Source organism: Podarcis erhardii (assembly GCF_964252035.2).
Source record: "Podarcis erhardii genome assembly, chromosome: 16".
Taxonomy (NCBI): domain Eukaryota; kingdom Metazoa; phylum Chordata; class Lepidosauria; order Squamata; family Lacertidae; genus Podarcis; species Podarcis erhardii.
In genome coordinates, this window is record NC_138514.1 from 15,079,940 (window position 1) to 15,105,059 (window position 25,120).

Here is a 25,120-nt window from a genome sequence, read left to right on the forward strand (position 1 = left end):
CTTAAAGTAATAATAAAAGATCCTGGTTCGTTTGGCGTCCCTTCTTTGTCAAGGTTGCCCTTCCCCCATTGAAGCTTCTTTGTGGTTTCCTTCCAAGCTTGCATTGCCAGCGTGTGTATGAAGTTGACCAGATATTTCTTGTGTGTTGGCCATTTTGTTCTGAACAATGTCCAAATGAAAGTGAGCATGTCTGTGAATGGTGAGAAATGCATGATGGGCATGATGGGTAACCTGTCAAACCAGATGGATTGCCTCCAAAAATAAAAATAAAAATTTCAAATTAAAACACTAGTGGAAGGCCAAATACCCAAAGTCTCATTTGAGGACACAGGCTGTTTTTCAACATGAGGGAGGTGCTTGATCACTCCATGAATTTTTTGGAGTGTATCCGAAAGGACTGGAGGTGGGGGAAGGAGTTTGTCTGCATGCAAAACTATAGCAACCTCCGGCCATCTCTCTTCTCATAATGCAGGACTTAACAGCAGCTATGCATGGGCAAGTTTAAAGCACGAGCATTTAACTCTTCCAACTGCATATTAAGCTGAGATCTTTAACTTGCGGGTTTCCAGGTGTGCTTCCCCCCTCCCCCCACTCTTCTGCATTCATTGTCAGAATTCTAATAACAGCATGCTGTTCATGGCTGATGCTGGGGCTCTGGCTTTGGCTGCACTTCAGTGCCTTTTTTCAAGAATCCTATTTCCCTTTTAACTTTCACCTTGCAGTGCAGATGCCTTTTGGAAAGTTTCTGTTCTCTAAATCAGTAGAACAAAGCAGGACAGCTGCACGTGCTGGAGAGGTGGACCAAATGATTCCTACAAGCCAACCCCTTGCTATTTTTGGAGATTTGATTTTTTTTTTTTATCCTTTCTATCCTAAAAAAAAGTCATTCCAAGAATTTGTCCTACAAAGCTTGACTTGAGAGTACACCTACCCTATTTTGGCTAATGATGCTAACAATGCCCTTTATTCCCCAGTGAACCACTTACCAGAGAAAGGAAGAGCAGAAGAGTGTCGTTTTTAAATCAGATATGCATTTCAATAATGCAGTTCAGACAGAGTTAGGATGTTAAATGCTGCTCTCAAATATTTTCGAGTGCGATGCTAATTCCCCAGGACAAGTGCTTCTGAACAACTTCACAATAAGTTCTCTAGTGGGTTGTACCCCCCACCCCCACCCCCCGTTTTGGCGAAAATACAGTGCCATATTACCCTTCCTCCTTTTTTTTTTTAAATGAAGTGAATGTGTATTTACTAGCACCGGGATAACCAACATAGTGCCCTGCAGAAGTTGGACCCCAGCTTCCTTCAGCCCCAGCCAGCATAGCCAGTGGTCAGGGGTGATACAAGCTGTATTCCAACAGTACCTGGAGTGCGCCACTGGCTATGTTGACCCCAATGCTAACATCTCCAGCAGAACACTTTGAACCCTCAGTTTCCTCCTCCTTCCTGGTTCATCTGAAACAGAAACCATATGGCAGTTGTTAAATGTATGCATTGCATTGAAGTTCAGACATTGTGCAGCTTTGCAATGCACACACATGTGCTGTTACAAGAGAGAGAGAGAGAGAGAGAGAGAATTATAGTGGCCTTCAGGTTATAGATGCAGTTGACCAGCTGTAGGGACATCTCAAATGGAGCATCTTTTCAACGGCAATTCAGTCTGGAGGTTGGGTTTCAGCAGTCATATCATTTAAACTGCTGGGAGCAACATATCCCAAGGGAGATATGGGCAACCCATGTCATTTTCAAAGTTGATAAAGCAGACCTATGAGCACAGGACATGAGGGGGATGCAGGATCCATGTGGTGAGTTAGACTGTACACCCACACAAACACAACCTAAAGTAGCGCTCTGTGGCTCCTCTGAAGTAAGCATGCTACCCAACCATTCAAATGGAACAGAAAGCTATGTAGAACAGCCTGCCCACATCTGAAGAAATGCTAAAATATATATAACTGTTATCATTGAAATAGAAGAGAGAGAAAAACCACAACAGTATCAAAGGGGAACAGCATCGGCGGTCACTAAAGAGCCTGAAAACTATTATTTTTTTGGAAGCAGCAATTATTCCTTTGTCTTAGCCCAGAAGTCTCTGCTATCTTTGCCCTCTTCTCACGTGGTCCAGGATTGGCTCAATAAGAAAATATTCACCAAGCAAAAATCTTGGCTAGCTACGTTTGAGATCACAAGTGTGACAGCAGTAGAATAAGAAATAAATAACTGGCAATTTAAGATGGCAGGATGATGGGTGTAATTTTTCTGCAGCATTTTTTATATATATAAAAAATTAAACATCTGTATGCTACTTTTCAGTATGACTCACAACAACAAATGACAAATGACAAAAATGACAAATGATAAAACAAAAAAATACTACTGAAAGAGTCATCAGATTAAAGAGAGGCAGCAGCAGCAGCAGCAGCAAAACATTAAGCAGCAATATCATGTGAACAAATTCTGGGGCTGAACCAGCTTTTGGCACCCTGGTGGATGACCTATATCAAGAGTGGGACAGGCAGAGTACGACTGCTTCTGCTTCTTGATCTCAGCAAACTTTGATACCATTGACTATGGTATTCTCAGGGACCGACTCGGGCTCTGTGGGATGGGTCTTATGGGCACTGTTATATAGTGGTTCAGTTCCTACCTCCAGGGTCATGTGCAGAGATTAGGACTGGGAGATTGTTTTGGCCCCATGGTCTTTGTGTTGTGATGTACAGCTGGGTACAATTTTGTCCTCAGTGCTGTATTTAACTTCTGTATGAAGACACTGGATGCAGACGTTCAGGGATGGAGGGCAAGTTGTCGTGAGTACGCTCAGTGCTTTTTTTCTGACTGTACTCACACAGTACTGACACCTCCCCCCCCCCCCAAAAAAAAAACTTGGCTTCTAAAGTGCACGTGTGAACACGGCACAGGGTCTTATTTTGCAAGTCTTAAAGATTGTGTAGATTCATCTGGGAGAGCAATCACTCATCCTCTGAGAGACACAAAACCCCTGCAAATTTTACTAGAAATACCCTTGCATACAAAAATTAGCAGTAAAAAAACCATATTTCAAGCACAATAATAAAAAGAGGGGTGTGAAATTAAACAACCTAGTGCCTCCAAGCAATACCTTCCATTGCCACAGACCAAGACAAACCGGCTTCTAAATGACATAGTATGGTTCAATATACATTGCAAAACAGAGGGGAAATGAATTTGTTTATTCTTATTTCTCCAGTTTGTAGACAGCCCTTCATCATGTCAATGTGATCTCAAGGCAGTTTCCAACAATGCACAAAATATAATACATAAAAGAAAACAGTTGTTAAAAACAACCCAATTAATAAAAAGAAGCAGGGGAGCAACAGCCTGGTGACAATGTAATCAAAGAGAGGTTACTAATTTACTCCCAATTCTTGGAGAATAGGATTGTTTTAAGGCAAATGCTCTTAAAAAATAAAGTTGTAAAATGATTTTATATTTGCATCTTACTTACATTGCTCCTTTTTTTGGTTAGGCACTGAGTAGGGGTGGCGCTGTGGATTAAACCACAGAGCCTAAGACTTGCCGATCAGAAGGTCGGCGGTTCGAAACCCCATGACGGGGTGAGCTCCCGTTGCTCGGTCCCTGCTCCTGCCAACCTAGCAGTTCAAAAGCACGTCAAAGTGCAAGTAGATAAATAGGTACTGCTCCGGCGGGAAGCTAAACGGTGTTTCCACGCGATGCTCTGGTTCGCCAGAAGCGGCTTAGTCATGCTGGCCACATGATTCGGAAGCTGTACGCCAGCTCCCTCGGCCAATAAAGCGAGATGAGCGCTGCAACCCCAGAGTCAGTCACGACTGGACCTAATGGTCAGGGGTCCCTTTACCTTTACCTTTAGGGGTTCTTATCAGCCATAATGTAGATTGAACTCGCTATATAATTAGGGGAAATATTGTGCAGGACTCCTCTAACCAGCATCTGACAGGGTGGAGGGTATCTGAGTGAAACTTGCTATGATTAAGGTGCCCAAGCAGTAATTATACATATATTGGAATATAAATTAAAACAGTTTTACTCGTGAGCTTAGACTATATAACCATGCATCTTATTTGAGCCCCTCGGTTATAAAATGTGGCAGTAGAATATCCATCTGCCTTCAGAGAAAATGTGTCCACTGTCCTACCCTGTAATCCTTCTGGAACCATCTTGAGTAACGCAAGAAATGTGTTGTGAAAGACCTGACTAATCAAGGCTTCTCTGTACAAGGGAACAGAATTTGTCTTAGGTAAATGCCCTCCTCTCCTTAATATTCATATTGTAAATAAAGTAGGGGTATTGCTACTCACAGCATTTATAGCAAATTTTAATGGACATAAACAACTGTGGATCAGTGTCTGATTATTGTTTACAATTCCATTTGGTCAACACTTAGATAATAGCAAGGATTTCCAAAATGGCCCTCTGTCAATTTCATTTTATTCAGATTTATATCCTGCCTTTTGACAGTATTCTTCCAAATGACACTGTTATCCAGACATGATTCAGCACCTTAGACTCCCCTCTGGACTAAGTTTGTAGTGCATAACTGTTCTCCAGACCTATCCATGAGACGACCTTTTGAGTAGTATTTCTAAGCTTATTTTATTTATTTATTTATTTTTAAAAATGTGTTTGCTGCTCTGGAAATCAATTTAGGAAGCAGTGTGCAGTTGTGTTGTGCAAATACAAGTCTAGGAAAGGAAAGCAGAGTGCCCGTTAGACACAAGTACGTATTTAGACAGTTGCTGTACTTATGCAGCAGATTCCAGCTTCTTTAATTCCAAGTGACTGAACAATTGCATGCAGTCGGAAAGTTAACTCTCATTTTTCACACGCACACACACACACAGAGAGAGAGAGAGAGAGAGAGAGAGAGAGAGAGAGAGAGAATTTGCAGGAAAATGGGAATGCTTCCTCATCAAAAATGAAGAATAAAATATTTTAAAAGCCAAATGGGAAGTATAATGAGAAGAAACCAAGACATAATTGTTCTCATGTTTCTTGACTACTAAGAATGCCATTCGGTGACATTTTTAAGTCTACCGGGATTCTGATATAAATGGACTAGTTGAACTGATCAGTTTCCTTTGTGGAGTGGGCGGGGGAAATAAAAGACCATTTGCTTCATAAAAAATTCAGCATTGCCCTTTTTACTTTTCAGAAAACAAGGTTTTCTTTAAGTGAAAGAGAAGAAAATCCTCTGAAAAGAAACAGATTGGAGGAGATAAAAATAGCTTTCTAAATGATGCTTTTGAGGAGTCAGCTTGCATTCTTGTACTACAAGTGTGACCTTAGGGCCCAGAGATGCAGTCTTCTGAATTCCAGTAGTGGCTTCAAAGGCATGTTTGTTGTCACTAATCAGTAATATTTCTTCCTTCAGCATATAATTTTATCAGTAGTGTCCACTTGACTTGGTGATTATCAGCCAGCTGCAGTCTCTACACACAAATGCACAATCTAGTTACTATCCAGACCCAATTATTTGGTTGGGTGCGGGGCGGGTTAGAAGCACCTAATTCACATCAGATTGCTGCCGACACACTGCATTAGTGCAAATATTTTCTCGAGCCAAACTCCCCCCCAACCTGGACAAAAACAGTGGCAACCTGTGAACACTGACACACCTCGACTCCACAATGGGCGCAATTCACTGCGTCAGCTTGATTGGAAAGAGGTGTTGCAAACATGCATTCAATGGCACACGTGTTGTTAGCAAAATCCCATTTCTTTCACTGAGCTTGCACCCGAGACATTTCCAGTGGACCATGTCCGTTGACATTTATATTTGGATATTTATAATTGACTCCCTATGCATCTCTAATGTGGGACTTTCCAGGGTTGTGGCTGCCTTCGTGAATACATCTCAACATAATTCTATTCCAGTCAAGCTAAAGCAAACGTTTATGCAAATATACTAACCAAATACACTAATATACCAATTCTGGGTCCCCTTTATCTTTGTGCAGTGAGCTAAGCCTCCTTAGGGAAGTTCACAGCCTCGAGCTGCGATGTCTCCCTAAGAGATAGCAGTTATTCATTCCCACCTAAAAACTGCAAAGAGATGAAGTTGCAAAGGTATCCCCACAAGCCCCAGAGCTGCAGTGTGTGACAGTTTCATTAATGTGGCCGGCAGAAGGCAAAGCTTAGTCAGAGCCACTCATAGCTCAGGCATACAGGTAAATGTGTGCCTGAACACTTTTCACCTTACAGCTAGACAAGGAAAACCTACCGTGATTTACAATAAATATACCTCCCAGAATTTTGCATCCTGGGTGGGGAGGGGGCGGGACCAAAACAAAACTTACTCAGAGAAGGCAGTTTAGTACACGTCTTTCTTTTACTTGCAAATGACATTCTCCATCAAAGTTTGCAAAGCCAGCAGCTCTTCCTTTGCTATGAGAGTGTGCACAGTTTAGCTATTAACAGAAGCACCTGCAAGCTATTGTTTACAAGCTAAAGCAGCTGACACAATTGATAGTGGCCCCTTCACAGTAAAATGTCAGTGTGTTTTCTCCAGCATCACAGAAGCTGCTTTCCCAACTACCCACAGAGCCTTAGCTATTTCAGATTAGCATTCAGACTCCTGTTCAATCTTAGCAGGGCAATTCAGCAACTGCAGCCCAGATATTTTTTTTATTTTTTTTTGGGGGGGGGGAAGGTACCAGCTCAAATCTGGGCAAATAGTAGCTTGGCACTCTGCATCTTAAAAATTAATTTTTTGACTGTGCTGTGTTGTATAACGTGGTTTTGGAAGCCGGTTTTACATTGGCAATCAGTCATTGGGTAGCAAGTATTCTTTAGAACAGCCTTTGCCAAACTGGTACCTTCCAATCGTTTTGGACTATGACACTCGTGCTGACTGGGGCTGATGGAAGTTGTAGTCCGAAACACCTAGAGGGCACTAGGTTGGCAAAAGCTGTTTTAGAGCCAAGCTAGACATTACACAGAGGAAAAAGTGTTTTCCTTCACATTTTTTTAAAAAACCACAATTATCTTTTGCAGCCTGTCAGCCTGAGCAGTATAAGGAGAGCATGCATCTACTACCCTCTGGCCATTTCCCAGTTCAAAAACAGCCTCTCTAAATCTATGTTTCATACACACCTTCCTCATGGTAGGAAAGAAATCAGGGGGCTGCCGTTGGAAGGAGCCAGCAAGTAGGAATAGGGTCAAGCAGTCTCTTTCCACATTGTTGTTGTTGCTGCTGCTGCTTCTCTTCTCTCTCCAGTGCAGTTTTTTGGTATAAAAAGCACACCATCAGTAGCAAAAGACAATGGAAGACAATGGGACTTCATGTGACACCCAGCTTTTCTCTTAATTAAACAGGCTTCCATCAACTGCCATCTCCTTGCAGCCTTTGGCTGAGAAGCACCCAAACTTTCCCGCAAATGAATCATTAAAAAAAAATAAAATTGAAAAGTGGCAGCTGTAAAAACCAAACGTCATGTTTTGCCAACAGATTTCGCCAAGAAGAAAGATCCAGGCAGGGGTTTCTGCCTCACTGCATTGTCAACTTTGAGATGGCTTTCCATAAAACAGATCACGCCAGAATATTTTAAAATGAAAATGCAACAACTCTCAATCTCCATGTGCTGCTGCTGTAGTTTTGAAAAGAACACTTCAAGATAGTCCTGAATCTGACTCCCCAACCTGGTGCCCTTCAGATTTTGGACTGCAACTCCCAATGGCTCCAGCCAGTATGAATGTTTAGGTGATAATGGGATTGATGGGAGCACAGCCATGCTGGTTGAGCCTGATGAGAGCTGTCATCTAAAATATTTGGAGGGCACCAGTTTGGGGCAGGCTGCTGTACATTGACAATAGACTGTCTTAGCCAGCATTGCCAAAATGTGCACCGAAAGCTGGAAAAATGTTTGCATTTTAAGTGTGTGTGTAATCAAAGCAAGAATTGTAAACTAAAGTGATACAGAAAATTTAACAATTAATGTTTGGTGGGGGAGGGACTTGTTTTTGCATGCAGTTATGAATGAGTGGTTTCTGAATGTTTTGTACATGTTTCATGTGTTTTCAGTGGTGCAGACCTAGACATCTTTCTGACAGTCTATTGGTTGTTTGGTTTAAAAGAGGCAAAAAAACTAAAAACAACCACCCCAAAATATATTAACTGATTGGAGAGCCTCGTTTGCAAGCTAATCTGAGTAAAAAGCTTTTGTCAGATGCCGAGGGATTCTTTCGTTATTCTTTTCCCTGAGAAATTCATCCTCTGTTCTTAAGTGTTTTGTTTTCTCATCCCTTGAGGAACACAAAGAAAAATGAGTTTGTTTTTACTTGTAAGGCTTTACTCAGTTGCCAAATTCCGCCGAAGAGCTGGACTATGGGGATCTCTCAGGTAAGGGCTAGTTCTTAGGTTAAGCCAATGTGGTTGTTCAGTCTGTGGGTTTGTTTGCTTTCCACCTTGTTTGCATCCTGGCTGCTTTAAAACAAAACGAAACAAAAATCCATTGTGCAATTGCTGTGCGGCAGAATCACAGCTAATCAGATGCAGAGGCCCATTATTCAGAATGGCTGCTCCTCTCCCCTCCCCTCTTGCCGTTGGGCTTTTCCTTCTCCCAATCGCTTGATAAGGACAAGAATTTACCAAAGTGTATAGCAGCACTTGAGGGGGGGGAGGTGATGGGAGCATAGACCGCCGCGAGTTATATTACAGGTTGTCTAGTAGCTGCTGTGAGCTCAGTTGCTGGAAATAATTTTTTTGAATCCTAATTAGAGAACGGTTCGGTTGAAATTTTGTTGCATTTGTAAAACACTTAAGGATGCCGGGTTTGTGTGGGGAAAGGGGTGAGGGGTGTGTGTCTCCAATACAACCTTGCTTGGAGTCTGGGTTGCCTGTTCTGTCATGTGCTGCTGTTAAATGGATGTGGCAGAATTCTTTTAAGTGCAGAGAGAAGAGGGAAGTTATTTCATTGCATACCAGACTCTAAATGAATTATATGCCAACCTTACTTATTTTTTTCACAGCAGATTGAATATCTTTGCCAGGAAAAGATGTAGTCCTTCCTATTTTACTATCCTATGTTGTATCCTGTCCCTCCCCACGCCCCATTAGACTCAAGGCAGTATACATGGGGGTTATCCTATTCTTACCTTCTCAACAGCCCTTTGAGTTTGACTGGTGCTTTGTCCAAGAGCCCACAGCTGAGTGGAGATTTGCTCTCCACATTCCCACAGTGGAGATCTAATGGAGATTTAACTAATCCAAGTTAAGACTCGGCCCTTTTTTCCAATTGAGGAGTTAGGGTTCAGGCAACCGTAGTGTTTGTTTGGATATGCCATCTTCTACAGGGAGTATACAGGGCTGGTGTTTATATGGCCTATATTTTATAATGGATAAAATGTGTTTCCATTTTGACATAAGAGATGTATACTGTACTAAGACGGAAATTACACTGTTGACTGGAGACATGGAGAGGAGTTTGTGCTATTAAAAAAAATCCATAGCTGTGTATTCCACTGATACTCACAGCATGAAATGAATCCTGTGTTGGCAGATCTCCTTTTTGTTTTTTAAGATAATCTTTAAAAATACCTATAGAATCAAAAGGGGGGGGGGAGGGATTGACCGAACTGATATTCTAATAAAAACACATAAGTGGCAGAAATAAAAAAGATCAACAGTTACAACATAAATTATAAAGGTGAATAATATAAGAAATGTTAGATTTTACCTGTGTAGGAACCAATTATTAGATGTTTTGATTGTTTTATCACACGTGTGTTTTCCATCCTGTTCTCCTTTGGGAGAATGGGCAGGATATAAATGTAATAGCAGTGGTAGTAGTAGTAATAATAATAGTAGTAGTTGAAAGAAGCATGTAGTTGGCTGTACAAAATGAGAACAGAACCAATAATTGCATTCGAACGAAAATACAAAACTGTATTTTACCTTGACATTTTTTGTTCAAATTATATCAACAGAGACCATTTTTTATCAAATCTTGCAGCAGCAAATAAATTAAATAACAGTTCTAAAGCAGCAGTTTCAAGCTATCCTCTTAAATATCCCTAAAGAATTATCTTTGGATTTAGCAAGGTGCTATAAACTGCATTTTATTTCATTCTGTCTAGAACTGTGCTCTGAAATTTTAGTTGGTACAGGCAGAAACAAAACATATGCATAAAATCTGCCTTAACAGAGCTCTCAACAATTGTTAACACTGGACAGGTTTTAAATAACCTCTGTGGTTTCTCTGATAAGGTATCTTGAAATAATTTTCTTTCATGTCGCCTCTTACCAATCTGATGATGACACTGTCCCAAAAGGTTCAATCTTTCCCCCATTATTTATTGTTGTTTTTATTGTTGCTGTCTTTTGTATACAACTTTTGTGGGGGGGGGGGAATACCACAGCTGTTCACATATTACAACCCTCAAATACGGCAATAACAGCAGATAGAATGAAACTCACTCAAAGCTGAAATAGGCTTGCCATATGTCCGGAAAATTACTGACATGTCCTGGTTTTTTAGTGTAAAAATGGCATCGGGGGAATTTTGCTGAACTGGCTGTACTGTATGTCAATGTGATAGGAAAAGCAATGGAAACAGCTCAGAAAGTTTAAAATCAGGATTTTTGGGTTTCCCCAAGAAGCTCAACAATCTGGGTTTGTTCCCCCCCAAAAGAGCTTAATTTTGGAGTCGGGATTTTGCTTTTTGAAATATGGCAACCCTAGTTGAAATATACCGTATTTTTCGCTCTATAAGACGCACCAGACCACAAGACGCACCTAGTTTTTGGAGGAGGAAAACAAGAAAAAAAAAATTCTGAATCTCAGAAGCCAGAACAGCAAGAGGGATCGCTGCACAGTGAAAGCAGCAATCTCTCTTGCTGTTCTGGCTTCTGTGATAGCTGTGCAGCCTGCATTCGCTCGATAAGACGCACACACATTCCCCCTTTCTTTTTAGGAGGAAAAAAGCGAGTCTTATAGAGCAAAAAATACAGTATGTTGAGAGTGGGGTCTGTTTTGGCTGCATAAAATTGCAGATTGGGTTACGTACAATGCCAAACATGAGGGACTTTCCTGTTCATTGTTTGACACCAGGCTACAAATCCAGATTGGCTTGGCTTGATGGTTTGCTCATGAAATTCTTTCATGGCCCATCAAAGCACTTTATAAGACTCATGAACTGATTTCTCCTCTCCCCCAAGCAGTCAGAGGCCCAGAGTTCTTCCAAATTGAGGCCTCCTGTCGCTTGTTTTAACCTCTCTTTCTACAACACTGAACTGCTCTAACCAAGTGGGATGGGAGGGGTGCAATCCAAGGCTTCATTCTGCGTCCATGAAACAGATTGTGATTGTGTAAAAGCATGATGGCATTCTAGCATAATTCCCATTCCAAGGTTCCTCTTGGATTCTGACCAGTATTTGTACTGCTAAGTCTGTTTTGAACTCCTCTTTATAGCATCAGGTTGAATGAGGAGGAAGAGAATTAAAACTACATCCCATCTCTTGCTCCTTGCCTGCGTTTATTTGGTAATGTGACAAACCCATAGATTTGTGCACAAGTGAAGCAATCTCTTTGCATTTATTCACTATGTTCCAGCCAATCACATCCCATTTTTAAGATTGTGCTCTTGCTAACATGTGTTGTAGAACACGGCACAATCAAAAAGGACCTGTGTAGCCCTTCCATGTAGTTTGATTAACTAATCAAAAACTGATTAGCACCTTTGTTCATGGGGGATGCTGATTAATCAATTACTATTGATTGTAAGCATGGCTTTGTTCTCTGGCAAAGGGATGCCTAGAGAAGCAGCCAATAAAAATTGAGCACCTGTCATAGTGATTAAATTTATTAAAACAAAATACATTATTTTTTATGAAGCTATCTTGAAATGGGTCACTGAAGGGGAACATATTGATTGAGGAAGGATGAACTTCTTGAATTTTGCTCACTTAAATTAGAGACCAAATTCAATTATAATGCAAGACAAACAGGTTAACACCAGCTTTAAATAGCCCATCAATAAATTAGAATAGGTGCAGTACACTTAACGCTAAACTAGGGCAATGAATAATATTGTCTGTCCCTGGCTCTTCCAGGCCTTGGTTTTAACCTTTCTGGGTTATTATGGGCATAAACATGGCCTGCAATTCGCAGACAGAGACACCAGCCCTTCTGCCACTTTGCGTGGCATGTCCTTACACAGTGAATCCGATTCACTTGACCGGACCTGGGTGCCGTTTGAATCTCTCACATGCCTGCTCAATATCACAGCCTCCTATGTCAGTGTAAGGCAGCCTTTCTCTGTGTGTCCCCAGATGTTGTTGAACTACAACTCCCATCACCCCTAGCTAGCAAGACCAGAGCTCAGGGATGATGGGAGTTGTAGTCCAACAACTACCCACAGGTTGAGAACTGCAGGAGGCCTTCTCCAAATTTAATGGATTGGGCTGTGACTTAATGTGCATGTTTCCATAACTGTTAGTGCTGGAGAAACAAAAGCTTACTCCACATGCCCTTTCTCTTTGTGGCTTGTGCTGATCTCCACCCAAAACCCAGCTCCTTGTTGTGCACCTCCCATTCCTTTCAAAGGCGAAACAAAACAAATTCCTTCCAGTAGCACCTTTTAGGTCTTTTAGGTGCTACTGGAAGGAATTTGTTTTGTTTTGACTATGGCAGACCAACACGGCTACCTATCTGTAACTTTCAAAGGCGATTTGTGTTCTTGCAAAAAGCAAGTTGTGTTGTTCTGCTTGCAAATTAGCCAGAGATAGCTTTGCTGTATGGCTATTTACGCTGAATAATGAGGTTGAATAGCTAAATGCTGTGCCCTTTAGATATTGTGTGTGTGGGGGGGTAATTATCTAGGGATTTTGGTAGGGTGGGCTCAGGAATATCATAGAATTACAGTTGGAAGGAGCCCCAAGGATCATCTAGTCCAACTCCCTACAATGCAAGAATATGCAGCATTCCCATATGGAGATCAAACTTCCAACCTTGGAGTTACTAATTTATGATGTCCAAAGTGGGATTTCCAAGAGGAGTTCCCAGGGGAGACAAGTCCTCATAGGACATCTGGTCCAGCGTATCAGCCCTTATGGTCTGTGGTTTCACAGGTAAATTCAGTTCCAATATAGGCCAAAGCTGATGCCAAGGTCCTAGAACCAAAGCTTGATTTCCATGGCTTCCCTTACAAATTTTGAAATAAAACACCTTCTCCACGGTGATGTCTAAAGATAAATCACCTGGCAGCATTAAGCAAAGCATTTATAGATGCACACATGTACGTGTACGTATGTGGTGGAATCATCATAGTATTAAAAATTCATTCCCCTTTAGAAATAGTGGAGCTGTTAAAACTTATGTAGGAGGGAGCCTTAAATCGAAATGTGCTGAAATTAACAGTCATGCTGAGCCCACACAGAAGAGATCTATCAGCCCTTTGGTTTTATAGCGAAAATGTGCACGGCAGAAAATTCAGGCTTGCTAGTATAGCAATTGCCCCCCCCTTTGCAAATAGAGTGTTTTATTACCTTTGTCTACATAACTTAGTCACACACACACAAAAGTTAAACAAGGAGCAAGAAAACAAGACCCCGTGGAGCAAATGTGTTAAATCATAGCAATAAAGCATCCTGTGTCTGGAGTTCCTTAAGTACTTTTCTTATATTGTGCCCCAGGTATTAAAAAAACAGAAGCTTCAATGTATTGAGTACCCTGCTGCCAGAGCTATAGCAGCCCACAAAGAAGGAAGTTGAAAATGATTGAAAAGTTAAGAGTTCAGAGGAAGGCTTTGACCCAGCTGCTGAGCTCAGCAGCTGCCTGCCCATCTAGCCTGTGTTTTCTAACTTGTGCATGAATGATCTAGACTTGGGGTGAGCAGGGAGGTAGCCAAGTTTTACTGGTGATTGTTCAGGGGGGCAAAAACAAAAAGGGATTTTGAGGAGATCCAAAAGGATCTCTCTGAAGCAGCTCAATGGGCAGTAAAATAGCAATTGCTCTTCAGTTCAAGTAAGTCTAAAGTGAGGCAAAAAATACCCTAATTTCACACATATGCTCACGGGCTCTGAATTGGCCCTGACTGACTAGGAATGAGACATTGGGGTCATAGTTGATAGCTGCTGGCTACTGTGAAAAGGGTGACTTCCATGTTAGGGATCATTAGGAAAGGAATTGAAAATAAAACTGCTGGTATCATCATGCTATTCTACAAATCTGTGGTGCACCCATGCTTGGAATACTATGTACAGTTCTGGTTGCCACTCCTGAGAAAGGATATTGAAGAGCTGGAAGAGGCTCAGGAAAGGACAGCAAAAATGATAACTGGAATGAAGCAACTCCCCTTTGAGGAAAGCTTACAACATTTGGGGCTTTTTAGTGTAGAGAAAAGGCAAGCAAGAGGTGTGTATGATGATGCAGGGCATGGCAAAATTGGATTTCATGATACTTTATCCAATGAAACTGGATGGTGGAAGATTCTGGACAGACATTAGAAACTACTTATTTAGACAGCACATCGTTAAAATGTAGAATTAGCTTCAACCAGATATAGTGGCAGCTTTAAAAGAAGACATTGAGGATAGAACTATCAATGGCTATTAGCCACAGTGGCTAAGTTCTCTGTCCACTGTTGGCTGTAATGGGCTTCTGAATACCACTTGGTGAGAATCACAGATGAGACGAGAGATGCTGCACTCAGGTCCTGCTCTGTGGGCTTCCCACAAACATGTGGTTGGCTGTTGTGAGAATAGGATGCTGCACTAGATAGATGCGGTCCAACAGGGCTCTTGTATGCTTATCCCACCACAATAAATACCCATTTGAGAAAGCTCTGGCTCTCTGAGGCCCATGTTCGATCTGCATGCCTTCGACTCCAGAGGGAACAAGAGCATTGAAACTTCATGTTGCACGACCCCCGCCAAGCCTGAAGCTTCCTTGGGAAGCACTTTGCGTAATGGCTACTCTAATCCTGTTCCCAAGGAAGATGCAAGTGTGAGGTTGTTCTCCATAATAGGCCATTAAAGCCCGCCCCAAAGCTTCATTCGCTCTCTATTTCTTTGTATGTTATGTAATATTTTTATTTAGGTCAAGTCCCAGTCAGGCAGATTTGATGCGTATCTTAACAAAGTTGACATATAATCTTTTAGGATGTCTACATCATTTGGAGCGTGCATAGGTAACTTCAAAACAGTTTGTTCTAAGCACCAAGTGTCTCTTTTACGCAGGGTAATTGCCAGAATTTTATTTGCTAAAATATTGGGAAACCAAGTAAAATTGCATGGCTAAATAAGATTAGGAACAGCTAATTTTCATTTAACTGCTTTTCAAATATCAACACTTACATCAGACCTGGAGATCTGATTTTACACATCACACATGAATAAACTGTCAATGTCCCAAGTCAAATCAATACGCTATGAATTTATGGTGAATGTTGCTTTCTTCTGTAGATATTTGGGGAAGTGGATGTATGAATTCTCTTGTTTAATTGAAGTGCCATTTAGTTTTAATGTTTCCCCCCCCCTCTCTCAGAAAGCCTAACATCCTGTCAATCCACATTTTTTGAGAATGCCAGACTTGTGTTGGGCTCTCATTGGCAGGAGATGAATTCACTTATTTGAAGCATTTCTAGAGCAAATATAAAAGCAGCAGATAGGGTGCAAGTGTTTAAGACAGGAATTTGCAAACTTCATTGCAGTGAGTCAAACTCAAAGCACTCCTCTCATAGCAGCCAGTCAGGCCCACAAGCAGGACATGAGCACAGCAACACTCTCCCCACTTGTGATTTCCAGGAACTGGTTTTCAGAGGTGCATTGCTCCAACAGTGCAGTTGTGCTATTGCAATGGGGGGGGGATTCTCTTTTGAAGAGCAGCAGCCCTGAGTCTTGTTGCCAACACTGTACAGGCACTTCTGCTGGTATCATGACCACTTGCAGTACAGCGGTACCTCAGGTTACATACACTTCAGGTTACAGACTCCGTTAATCCAGAAATATTGCTTCAGGTTAAGAACTTTGCTTCAGGATGAGAACAGAAATTGTGCTCCGGCGGTGCGGCAGCAGCAGGAGACCCCATTAGCTAAAGTGGTGCTTCAGGTTAAGAACAGTTTCAGGTTAAGTACGGACCTCCGGAATGAATTAAGTACTTAACCCGAGGTACCACTGTACTGGCCAGTGTTCAGACTACAGCAGCAAAGGTAGGGGGTCTCAGTGAAATCTACACTCCCCCCCACCCAATGCCCATTCATTCTAGCCAAATCATTCCCATCCTAGTAGATCTTTTTTAAAAAAACAAAACGGTGCAGTTACAGGATCTTCAGAACAGTTATGGGGCGAGTGAGCCTGCTCTGTCCCCTGTAATTTGAGCACCTGTACTACTTGACCCTATGCATTTGGGAGCCAGCCTGCTTCCGCAGTTCCATTTCTCCTTCGCCCACCTTTCCGGAGGCTCCTTGGAGGAAAGGCCGGCGTGCCCCAATGTATATTAACATCTTAATGGAAAAGCTGTACATGTATATACGTTTACTGCTCTCTCTGACAAGAGGGAATTACATGTCAGAAGGATTTGTAGCATCTGTAATTGAATTGCTGCTGAGAAAAGCAAATCTTAAGGAAGAATAACACATTAGGATTAGCAAATAATGTGGCGTTTTGTCAGAGCCTGCCATCTAGCTTGTCCCTCTTCAGTACTGTACCGGTGACTCTCCCCCCCCCCCCCCCGCTTCACTCTTTAACTAAAGAGACAATGTTAACTGGGGCAACCATTTCAGCTGACACATACTTTTAAGGTCAATATTTGTTTGCAAAGCAAATCCGTCACATACCCCACCCCCACCACTGGTTCTGGCACAGGTCAATAGTCAATGACACACACACACACACACACACACACACACACACACATATTGCATACGCACACACAAACACATGATGGGTTGAGTTGGTGCATGCTTTAACATCTAATGGTCACTGTGAGTTTGTTTTTACAATTAGCCGTTAACTTTGCATGCAGAATTTCTACAAAGCAAAAAGATTATCTCAGCCAGCAGAGAACTCTGCACTATGCCGTCCTTTGCGTGTCTCTTAATTTCATGTCCTGCTTCACACGTGTCATTTCTGCAGGGCTGCTGTACGTCTGGGTTTTTAAATTGCCAGCTTGATAAGCAGATAAATCTCTATTTCAGCTGGGGATACTTTTTTTTTTTTTTGCACTTGGAAGACTTCAAAGGAAAAGTGTTACATAAAGAAGTGAAAACGCCTGATCTAATATCTTGTGACACTTTGAAATAAAAAAAAAATTGATTTGCTTCCAGAAGCATCTAAAAATAGCAAGGCTCATTCCAGTATTGCACCCCAGCCAGCAGAGACCACCAGCTGGTAGCACAGTGTGTGTTTTTTGTGGGTTTTTTTTTTTTTTTAAACTTTTCAGAAATCACTCGGGTATACGAAGTCAAATCTAATCTTTGCATTTTCCTTCCTTCTTTCTTTTTTTTTAAAAAATCTAAATCGCAAGCATAAAATGTCCCCGAGGCTTTTGCTTTTCTCCTAAAAATGGATAACCAACCAAAATGCGCTTAGAGACTGCAGGGAAGTAGAAGTCTAAGAAGAGATGCAAGGTGGGTGCTTTTCTGCAGATGTGGCATCTCTTCTCCAGCTTCCAGGGCCCAAGAGAGGTGGTTTGCAGAAGAGGATGTGGGAGCACCACTAAAGAATCAGACAACTGGACAACTTCTGTTTGCAACAAAGTTTTTCTGCAGTATGAATCTCCCACCATTAAGGTCAACAAGCCATAGACCACCACCTCTGCTATATACGTAGATTGAGTTTTCCTGCTCTCCTTTAATTACAGGAGATCTAAGAGTGCATTAGAACAGTCTGAAAAAAGCAAGCAAATGACAGAGTGGCCTGTGGATGAGACCAGAGTTGGAATTGCTATCAGACCCTTGTGCCCTTCAAAGAGTGAAGAAGTCTTCTGTCTTCAGGGCAGAGACTGTTGTAAAGGCACAAGTAAGGGGTCGATGTCCAGGGATCCTTCCCTAGGATGCAGTGCAGAAGTGGGGGCATTCAGACTGAAATGAAACTGAAATATTGATCAATGTTAGCAAGCTTTCCGTAGAATAACACCTGCAAACTGACTTGAAAAGGAATGGCTCCCCTCGTTTGATGATCTAATAGAGGAAGCATGGGCTTGTTATCCTTTAAGGTGAGGAAGGCACTCTTGACTGTCTTCCACAGGTGCAATGCTCATTGGCTTGCAAGCACCGAGCATCCTCTACACACTGTAGTTAATTTTTAATTAATATGTACCCTCAAAGATGGGATACTTAGCCATGCACAAAATAAAATAAACTTGGAGCGTGCACTCTGCAAAGCTTCTGTTTTTGTAGAAATAATTAAGAAAAATGTGAGTGCAGATCCCAGCGGAAGGAATCGCATTTAATAAACTCGGCTGGCCAAAAGCATGTGGTAAGCGGCACACAGGCTTCTTTGGGGAAGAACAGGCTAGATGAGGAGCTACTGCAGTTGACTTAATTGCAAATTGAACAGCAGCCACAAGAGCTTGGCAAGTGAGTGACATTGACACAATATTTCAGTTGGTCTGTTGCGGGACAGATGCTCAACTGGCGTAAATCAACCGAATGCCAGAAACTGTCACTTCAGCTGCGCCGGGTGTATATCAGCTGCGGTGCCCATAGTTTTGTTGCCCCCCCCCCACCCCATGTGTGTCCCATCTGCAGTGGACAACCTTGGCAGAAAAGGATGTGTTCTCTCCAGGCACTGTGCAAAGAGCCTTGTATTGTTTCCCCTAACATCACTCAAGATCATCCTAATGTCAGAAGGGTCTCTAAACAATGTTTCTATGTATTCTGTAGAGGGCTTTAGAATTGGTGGGAGCAACCACAGAAATAAAAGCCCTTTAAGGTTGGGGACATAGACCCATTGAGAGACCTGCAACTTCCCAGCTGGCAGGTTAGGGGTTGAATTTTTTGCCTGTGTGCTCCTCCCTCTGCCCTGCTTGTACCATTTCCCAGGAAATTTTGGTGACTCCACCTGAAAAGCCATGGGGACAGGACAGGCGGAACCAGATCTTACCAGAATGTGATAGCATCTTTAATTTCACACGGATTTAGACCTTCCCATGGTAGCTCAGTAGCATTTAACAGTTATGACAAGATGCTGCCAACTGAGTCAAGCTGTGATCACAGAGACACTGGGAATATGATTGTTGATCAAGCAACACGATAAGCCTGTTAATTGTGGGAAGTATTAAAATATCTTTCTCATTTAAATATTCATGCGCAAATTTTTAAAATAAATGTTTCCTCACTCCGGATCCTGGTATTATGGAAGAACTGCATTTCCCCTTGTGATCTGAAGCTATTTGGCCATTTGGGATTTGTTCATTCTCCTCCTTGAGAAACTTGTTCTTAAGAGCTGTCCTACTGAGGCAAATTTTTACCGCTCTGCTTCTGGGCCACATTTCAACCCTGCATAAACATTGCTCCCCCGGAAACGAGAGATAATCTGGAGCATCCTCTTCTTACCGTATATTAAGAGATGCCTTATGCAGCGTATCTGCCATTTGCAGGAGATGGTCATGCAAACTAGTTTGCATCCTCTCCATGATTCGCCTTTTGGGCTTCCCTGGGGAATGGAGTCTTGGGACCTTAGTTAAACGTCCGGCAGGCAAGTAACGCAAGAGCTGTCCCCAAAGCATGTCCGCTTAGCTGTGGGAGAAACTCGTAATGCAGAGCTGAACTCATAGGGTGCATTGCCAAAGAGCACTTTTAACTTGCTCCCAGCAAAGCAGTGGTTGTGGTCCTGTTTTGTGCGGACTTGCAAGCTTGCCAGATGCTCATCCTCCGTCGACAGTGCGCAGGGCCCTTGAGTTGCACAGTAACCATGTGTGGTGGACTGCTGCTGACCTTAGCCCACTTCTCGATGCCCCAACGTGAACCTCGGTTTTTCCTCTTTGCGGTTTGAAAGGTGGCGGCAGCGGCGGCAGCAGCGAGGAACGCTCTGAAGGACCCTTCTCCTAATTGAAACTGTTTTTAATTAAAGCGTTTTACAGCGCTCTCAGTCACGAGTTATTTACTTACATCCTTTGGTGCTTAATCTTGGAGCAGAATTGGAAATATCAATGGGAAGCATAAATTCCCAGCCCCTGCTGCAAGCATTGTATCCGGTCTCGCCTCCAAAGAGCACCATTACCTTTAGCTGTCACGGATCTGTACACTTGATCGATAAACTTCAAATATTATTAGAGGTGGAGGCTTCAGAGATTGACTCTGTTCTTTGGAGAGAGGCTGAGATAAATCTTTCTTAAAAAATTGACTGGAATTTGCACACTCGCTCTTCCTGGTGAAAGGCATTTCTCTTAGGTGCCTGGGCAGCTGCAGGGGGTGGAGGGGCAGATTTATGGGCTGTATGCTTCTTGTAGTGAAAGATTTAAATGGTAAATCCTTCACATATGACTTCACAAATCATGTAAAGTTAAAAGAATTTTACCGTTTCTGTTGCTGCTGCTGTGCTTAAATTGTAAGGGATGGCCAGTAAATCATTTTAATGGAGGTGTCACAGTTGAACTCAATAAAAAAGGGGGGGCGGCGACAATGGTTTTAGCTTCCATTCCAAAATGTTAATGTATTAATCAACGAGAGAATAATTGTTTTTTACTACATTATAAATCTCGGTTGCCATTGGAATTGCAGCAAGGGCTGTTGTAGCTGCATTCTTAAATTAAAATTGTTTACATTGCTATACATTAATTTTACACAGCCATCGCTCATTCCGGGTTCGTTGTGGGATTTCTCCCCAGCCGCGCAAGTCCTTCCTCCTCTCCAGGTGGAGGGAGGGAGGGAGGGAGCAGCTTATAAAAACAAATTAATTGTGTGACAAGTTGTTAAATAAATAAAATAAAGAAGCATGTCATGATTGCTTGCTATCTTCATTTCAGAGAAATCTTGCAGCGGGGATCAACATCCACAGAATTTGAAATTATCAGGCTAGGTTTCGGAAGTGTTTTCTCCTTGAGTCAGCCAGCAATTTGAGAACAGGGTCCCTTTTTTTCTTTCTGTCCTTTTTTTTTTTTTTTTTTTTTTTTTGCATGCACAGTTTGGCTGTGTAAATGGTTATTTGAGATGACATCATCTGGGTTAAGTGCTGGGGACATCAGCTTGGAAGTTTTTGCAACAACAACAAAAACGATTCAGGGCTCCATGTGCTTCCTTCCTCTCCCCTTGCCCCAGCTTTGCCCATCTTGACTTACCCACTGCATTTGGAAATGTCTCTTATTGCTGCTCTTGGTGAGCCGACTAGGCTGGGTTGCTTGTTCTTCTGCCTGAGCTGACTTGCCTGGGTACTCCTATTTCCCCCCCTTGTTAAAAAACAAAAACAAAAAAAAAGCCACACACACTCACATAAAAACTCACATAAAGTGGAGGAGGGTTGTCCTGATTTGCAAGTGGCAATTATTACGGATATTAATACTTACTGTTTTCTAATTGTGGCAGATTCTCGAGCAGGTGAGGAAAGTGCCATCACCGCTGTGGACCATGCCGTGATTGGTGGAGTCGTGGCCGTGGTGGTCTTTGCGATGCTCTGTCTCCTTATCATTCTGGGACGATACTTTGCAAGACACAAAGGTAAATCGGCAAGGGTAGGGCTTAACTGAACTCCCCACCACCACCACCACCACCCTACAAAAATGGAGAGGAGTCTATATGCATCTCACAGCCATCACCTGTTTAGAGTTTTGCATGCGAGAGAACGAGCCGCTTGGTGCCTGTTTGCAGCTCCTGCTTTCCCTAATCTGTCACTTGGCTGCCGTTTTTTAAAAGGTGGCTCTTCCTGAGAAAGTCCAGCCATACAGGTATCGCACAAGTTCAAATCAGAGTGAGGAACCAGGAATCAGTGCTCTCATTCTCTGTATGGGATTGTCAGGAAGCCCAGGCAGATGACTTCACAAAGAAGGAGGCAGTGCCCTCACTCTGATTTGAACATGTTGTGCATTTGTTCCTTAGGAGTTCCTATGAATGTTCATGGGTGTTTGTTTCATGTGGACTAATTTTTTTTTGCAAGATGTACCCTTGTTTTAGCTCGACAGGGGCTGTCTGCAACAGGAGTGGGACCCAGGTTCCAATTCTGATCCATGTCATTCTTTTTTAAATGCAAGAAATACATAGAGTTACCAAACTGGACATCCAAGTGTTACTTCTCTAGCAAAATGAAAATTTGATAGCATTTGGAGGGCTATTGGATATGGAGAGGAGAGGACAACCCTCCGCCTATGGCAACCATGCACCTTTCAAAGGCACAAAGGACCCTTTGCAATTGATGGGATTTGCAAGTATCCAATTCCATAACCTGTTTTGCTTTGATGCTTATTGCAGTTATCCCAGTTTGCCATCCTTCAGCAGCAGGGTGCATGGATACAGAGGGCTCTTAAAACAGTGGCAGGGCACATGCTCTGCATGCAAGAGATTCTGGATTCAATGCTCAGCATTTAAAGGGAACAGGCAGCAGTTTGGGGAAGAGACCTCTGCCTGCTGCTCTGCTGCCTACAAGTATATGCAATGCAGATAGTTGGTGCCACCACCATGGAACCCCTGTTTCAGCCCCTGCGGTTGCTCCTCTCTTTGCAGGTACATACTTCACTCACGAAGCCAAAGGAGCTGACGATGCGGCCGACGCAGACACAGCTATAATCAATGCAGAGGGAGGACAGAACAACTCTGAAGAGAAGAAAGAGTACTTCATCTAGATCCGTCTTGATTTCCATGAGGTGTCCAACTGCGGACAGTTACTGGCCCTGTGTAGAAGATACAGACTGTGATGTTGGAAGTTGCTACCAGCTTATGGTTTTGGTTTTTTTTTTAACTTTGTCTCTTTTCTGTCTTTTTCTTTCTTTTCCCTTCCAGTGCTGTTTATTTTTATTTCTTTTTTATTATTATTGAATGGTTGGCAAAGTGTGTGGGGAGCATCGAGGATTCCCTGTGTAATAGAGTTCTTTGTAAAGTACATTCTGCTGTTTGGCACCTCAGTTCCTTTGGGTTTTTAATTCTCGGGCCGAGTCCAACTTGGATTTAGTTTAGTTCCATCATTTGCAGAAAATTCTGTGCCTTGTTTTATTTCTTGTTTCGTTGGGAGGGGAGGGGTGGAGAGCAGATGGTTTCATATTCTTTTTTTCTTCCTAGCTTCTCTTGGAATTGCCTGCTGGGATCCCTTGAAAGTAGACTTGGTTTCTTTCTTTTCTTTTAAGTGTTTTACCTTCATTTTTTTAAACTCCTGGGTTGTTTTTGGTTGTTGTTGTTGTTGTTTGAAATTGTGTCATCAAAGGAGAACCGGCACACCTTAGATTCCATCGTTTGAAATTCAGTGTATTCATCATCCACCCTACTCCCTTGTCATGAGAGCTTGGAAGAACACACTTTTTAGGAGAATGGTTTGCAGCTGCCCAGGTTTCCAACGCAGCAAAGACTAGCCGAAATAGGCTGAAACGTCTGGAATATGCTCTGCTTTTCATTGAGACCCAGAACCATGCTGAGTTACCTGCAAGCAAAGTGAACCCTGGGAGAGCGCGGAGTCTGTTCTTTATTCTAGGTCTATAGACTGACTCCTCTTTGCTGGACATGCCCGTATTGTCTGTACAGGAACAGGGTATTGAGTGCATTTCCCCGGTTCTCACCCTAAACAGCCGTGACAGATGAGGGCTGCTCCTTTCGTGCAAGTAGGCAAATTTGAGTTGTCGCAGAAGGGAAAGCGGGGAGGGAAGAAATGCGAAGTTCTGCTCTAATTATTTTCTGTTGCAAATGATCCCCACGCTGGCTCCCAATTGGCCTCGCATCGCTGTAATTTACAGGAAACAGGAAAAAGAAAAAACTTTGTGATGTGAAAGGAATACGAATCGGCCGACTTCTTTTTCTTTTTCTTCATTATTATGTTATCTGTCTTGGTTTGCCCCCTTCTTCTTCCTCTCTTCTTCTCTTTTGTATCTTGCTAAAGAGGGCACAGAGGGTGAGGCGCTATGATTGCGGCCTGCAGGTACTGTACATTACAGGTATTGGTCATGCTGAGATATCCGTCCACAGACTGTGTGGAACTTTTCATTCCTTCAGATTTTACTTCACAAAAGGCAGGAGGGGAGAGAAGAAAAGACGCCTTGTTTTCATGCTGGACTGCCCTGCATCTCTGTTCCAGAAAGGTCAGAGCAGAGGTGGAGAAATCAGCATGGAAGGTTTTTTTTTCCCCCTTCCAGTTACTCAATCCAAACTCTTAAACGCTGAGTTTGTATGAGGAAAGCAAGAATACATATATATATATATATTCTTTATCTCCTTTAGCCTGACTCTGTACCTTCCAAACGCAGCCCCTGGCCTCCTTCCTCAGCCTTAAGAGCCATCTGCCAATAAATTACTGATCCTTGCATGATGGTAGTCATGGTGAAGAGATAACTAAAAATAAGTTTACCTTGTGAGTGTTGGAGATCTGAAGCCTCGGGAGGAAGAGAGCCAAGTCTGTGTGTCTGCCACTTCCTTTCCTTTCCTGGGGAGGGGGAAACATGGTACCCCACCCCCTTGGGGATAATATGCTGCTTCTAAACCCCTTTACCAAAAGGAGAAAGCGACGTGTGATGTGAATCAGGATTTTTATTTTTTTTAATGAGGCACCAGATACAGGGTTGGCATTAAGCAGAGGCTAGCTCATGAGGGAACTCCTCAGTTCATTACGGAATTAAGGAATTTGAAGGATTAATTTTAGCAACAGTCATGTTACGCAGTGGCGTAGCGTGGGGGGTGCAGGGGGGGCCGGCCGCACCGGACGCAACATGGGGGGGGGCGCGCTCGCACTAGCAGCTCTCTGCCCCTACTAAAATCCACGGGTTAGGGGACGCAAATTACTTGCCTTGCCCTGGGTGCTGACAACCCACGCTACGCCACTGATGTTACGTACATGCCAAGTTTTATTAGGGGAGAATATCATCTCTAGATGTATTTTAAAAGGCTTTAAATAATAGTTATATTTGTGGGTTTTGGGTTTGTTTAATTGTTGGCAGAGCCATTCAGATGCTACCTTTCAACACAAAGTAAAACCCCTTTCCCCACTTCTTTTTCATACAGTATTTTCCTTCCCCGCCCCCCCCTCTCCTTTAGAA

At 42.6% G+C, this 25,120-nt stretch overlaps 1 protein-coding gene and 1 long non-coding RNA gene across 8 annotated transcripts in view; both read left to right on the forward strand.

Annotated features, from left to right (window-relative positions):
* The window catches only part of CADM1 (cell adhesion molecule 1), a 287,187-nt gene extending 262,567 nt beyond the window's left edge, over positions 1-24,620 (forward strand). For 4 of the 7 annotated variants that reach the window (XM_081844415.1, XM_081844412.1, XM_081844414.1 and 1 more), the window contains 2 exons: positions 21,480-21,611; positions 22,611-24,620. In XM_081844415.1, the coding sequence (XP_081700541.1) occupies positions 21,480-21,611; positions 22,611-22,729 (251 nt within the window). In that variant the 3' untranslated portion in view covers positions 22,730-24,620. Of the gene's footprint in view, positions 1-974; positions 2,282-8,302; positions 8,357-21,479; positions 21,612-22,610 lie in introns of those variants that run through there. The other 3 variants (XM_081844411.1, XM_081844413.1, XM_081844417.1) reach the window with 2 other exon arrangements.
* LOC309331909 lies at positions 10,972-17,374 on the forward strand. Its single transcript, XR_014152004.1, has 2 exons — positions 10,972-12,559; positions 12,680-17,374. It is a non-coding gene; the product is annotated as an uncharacterized lncRNA (long non-coding RNA).
* Positions 24,621-25,120: the final 500 nt, after the last annotated feature.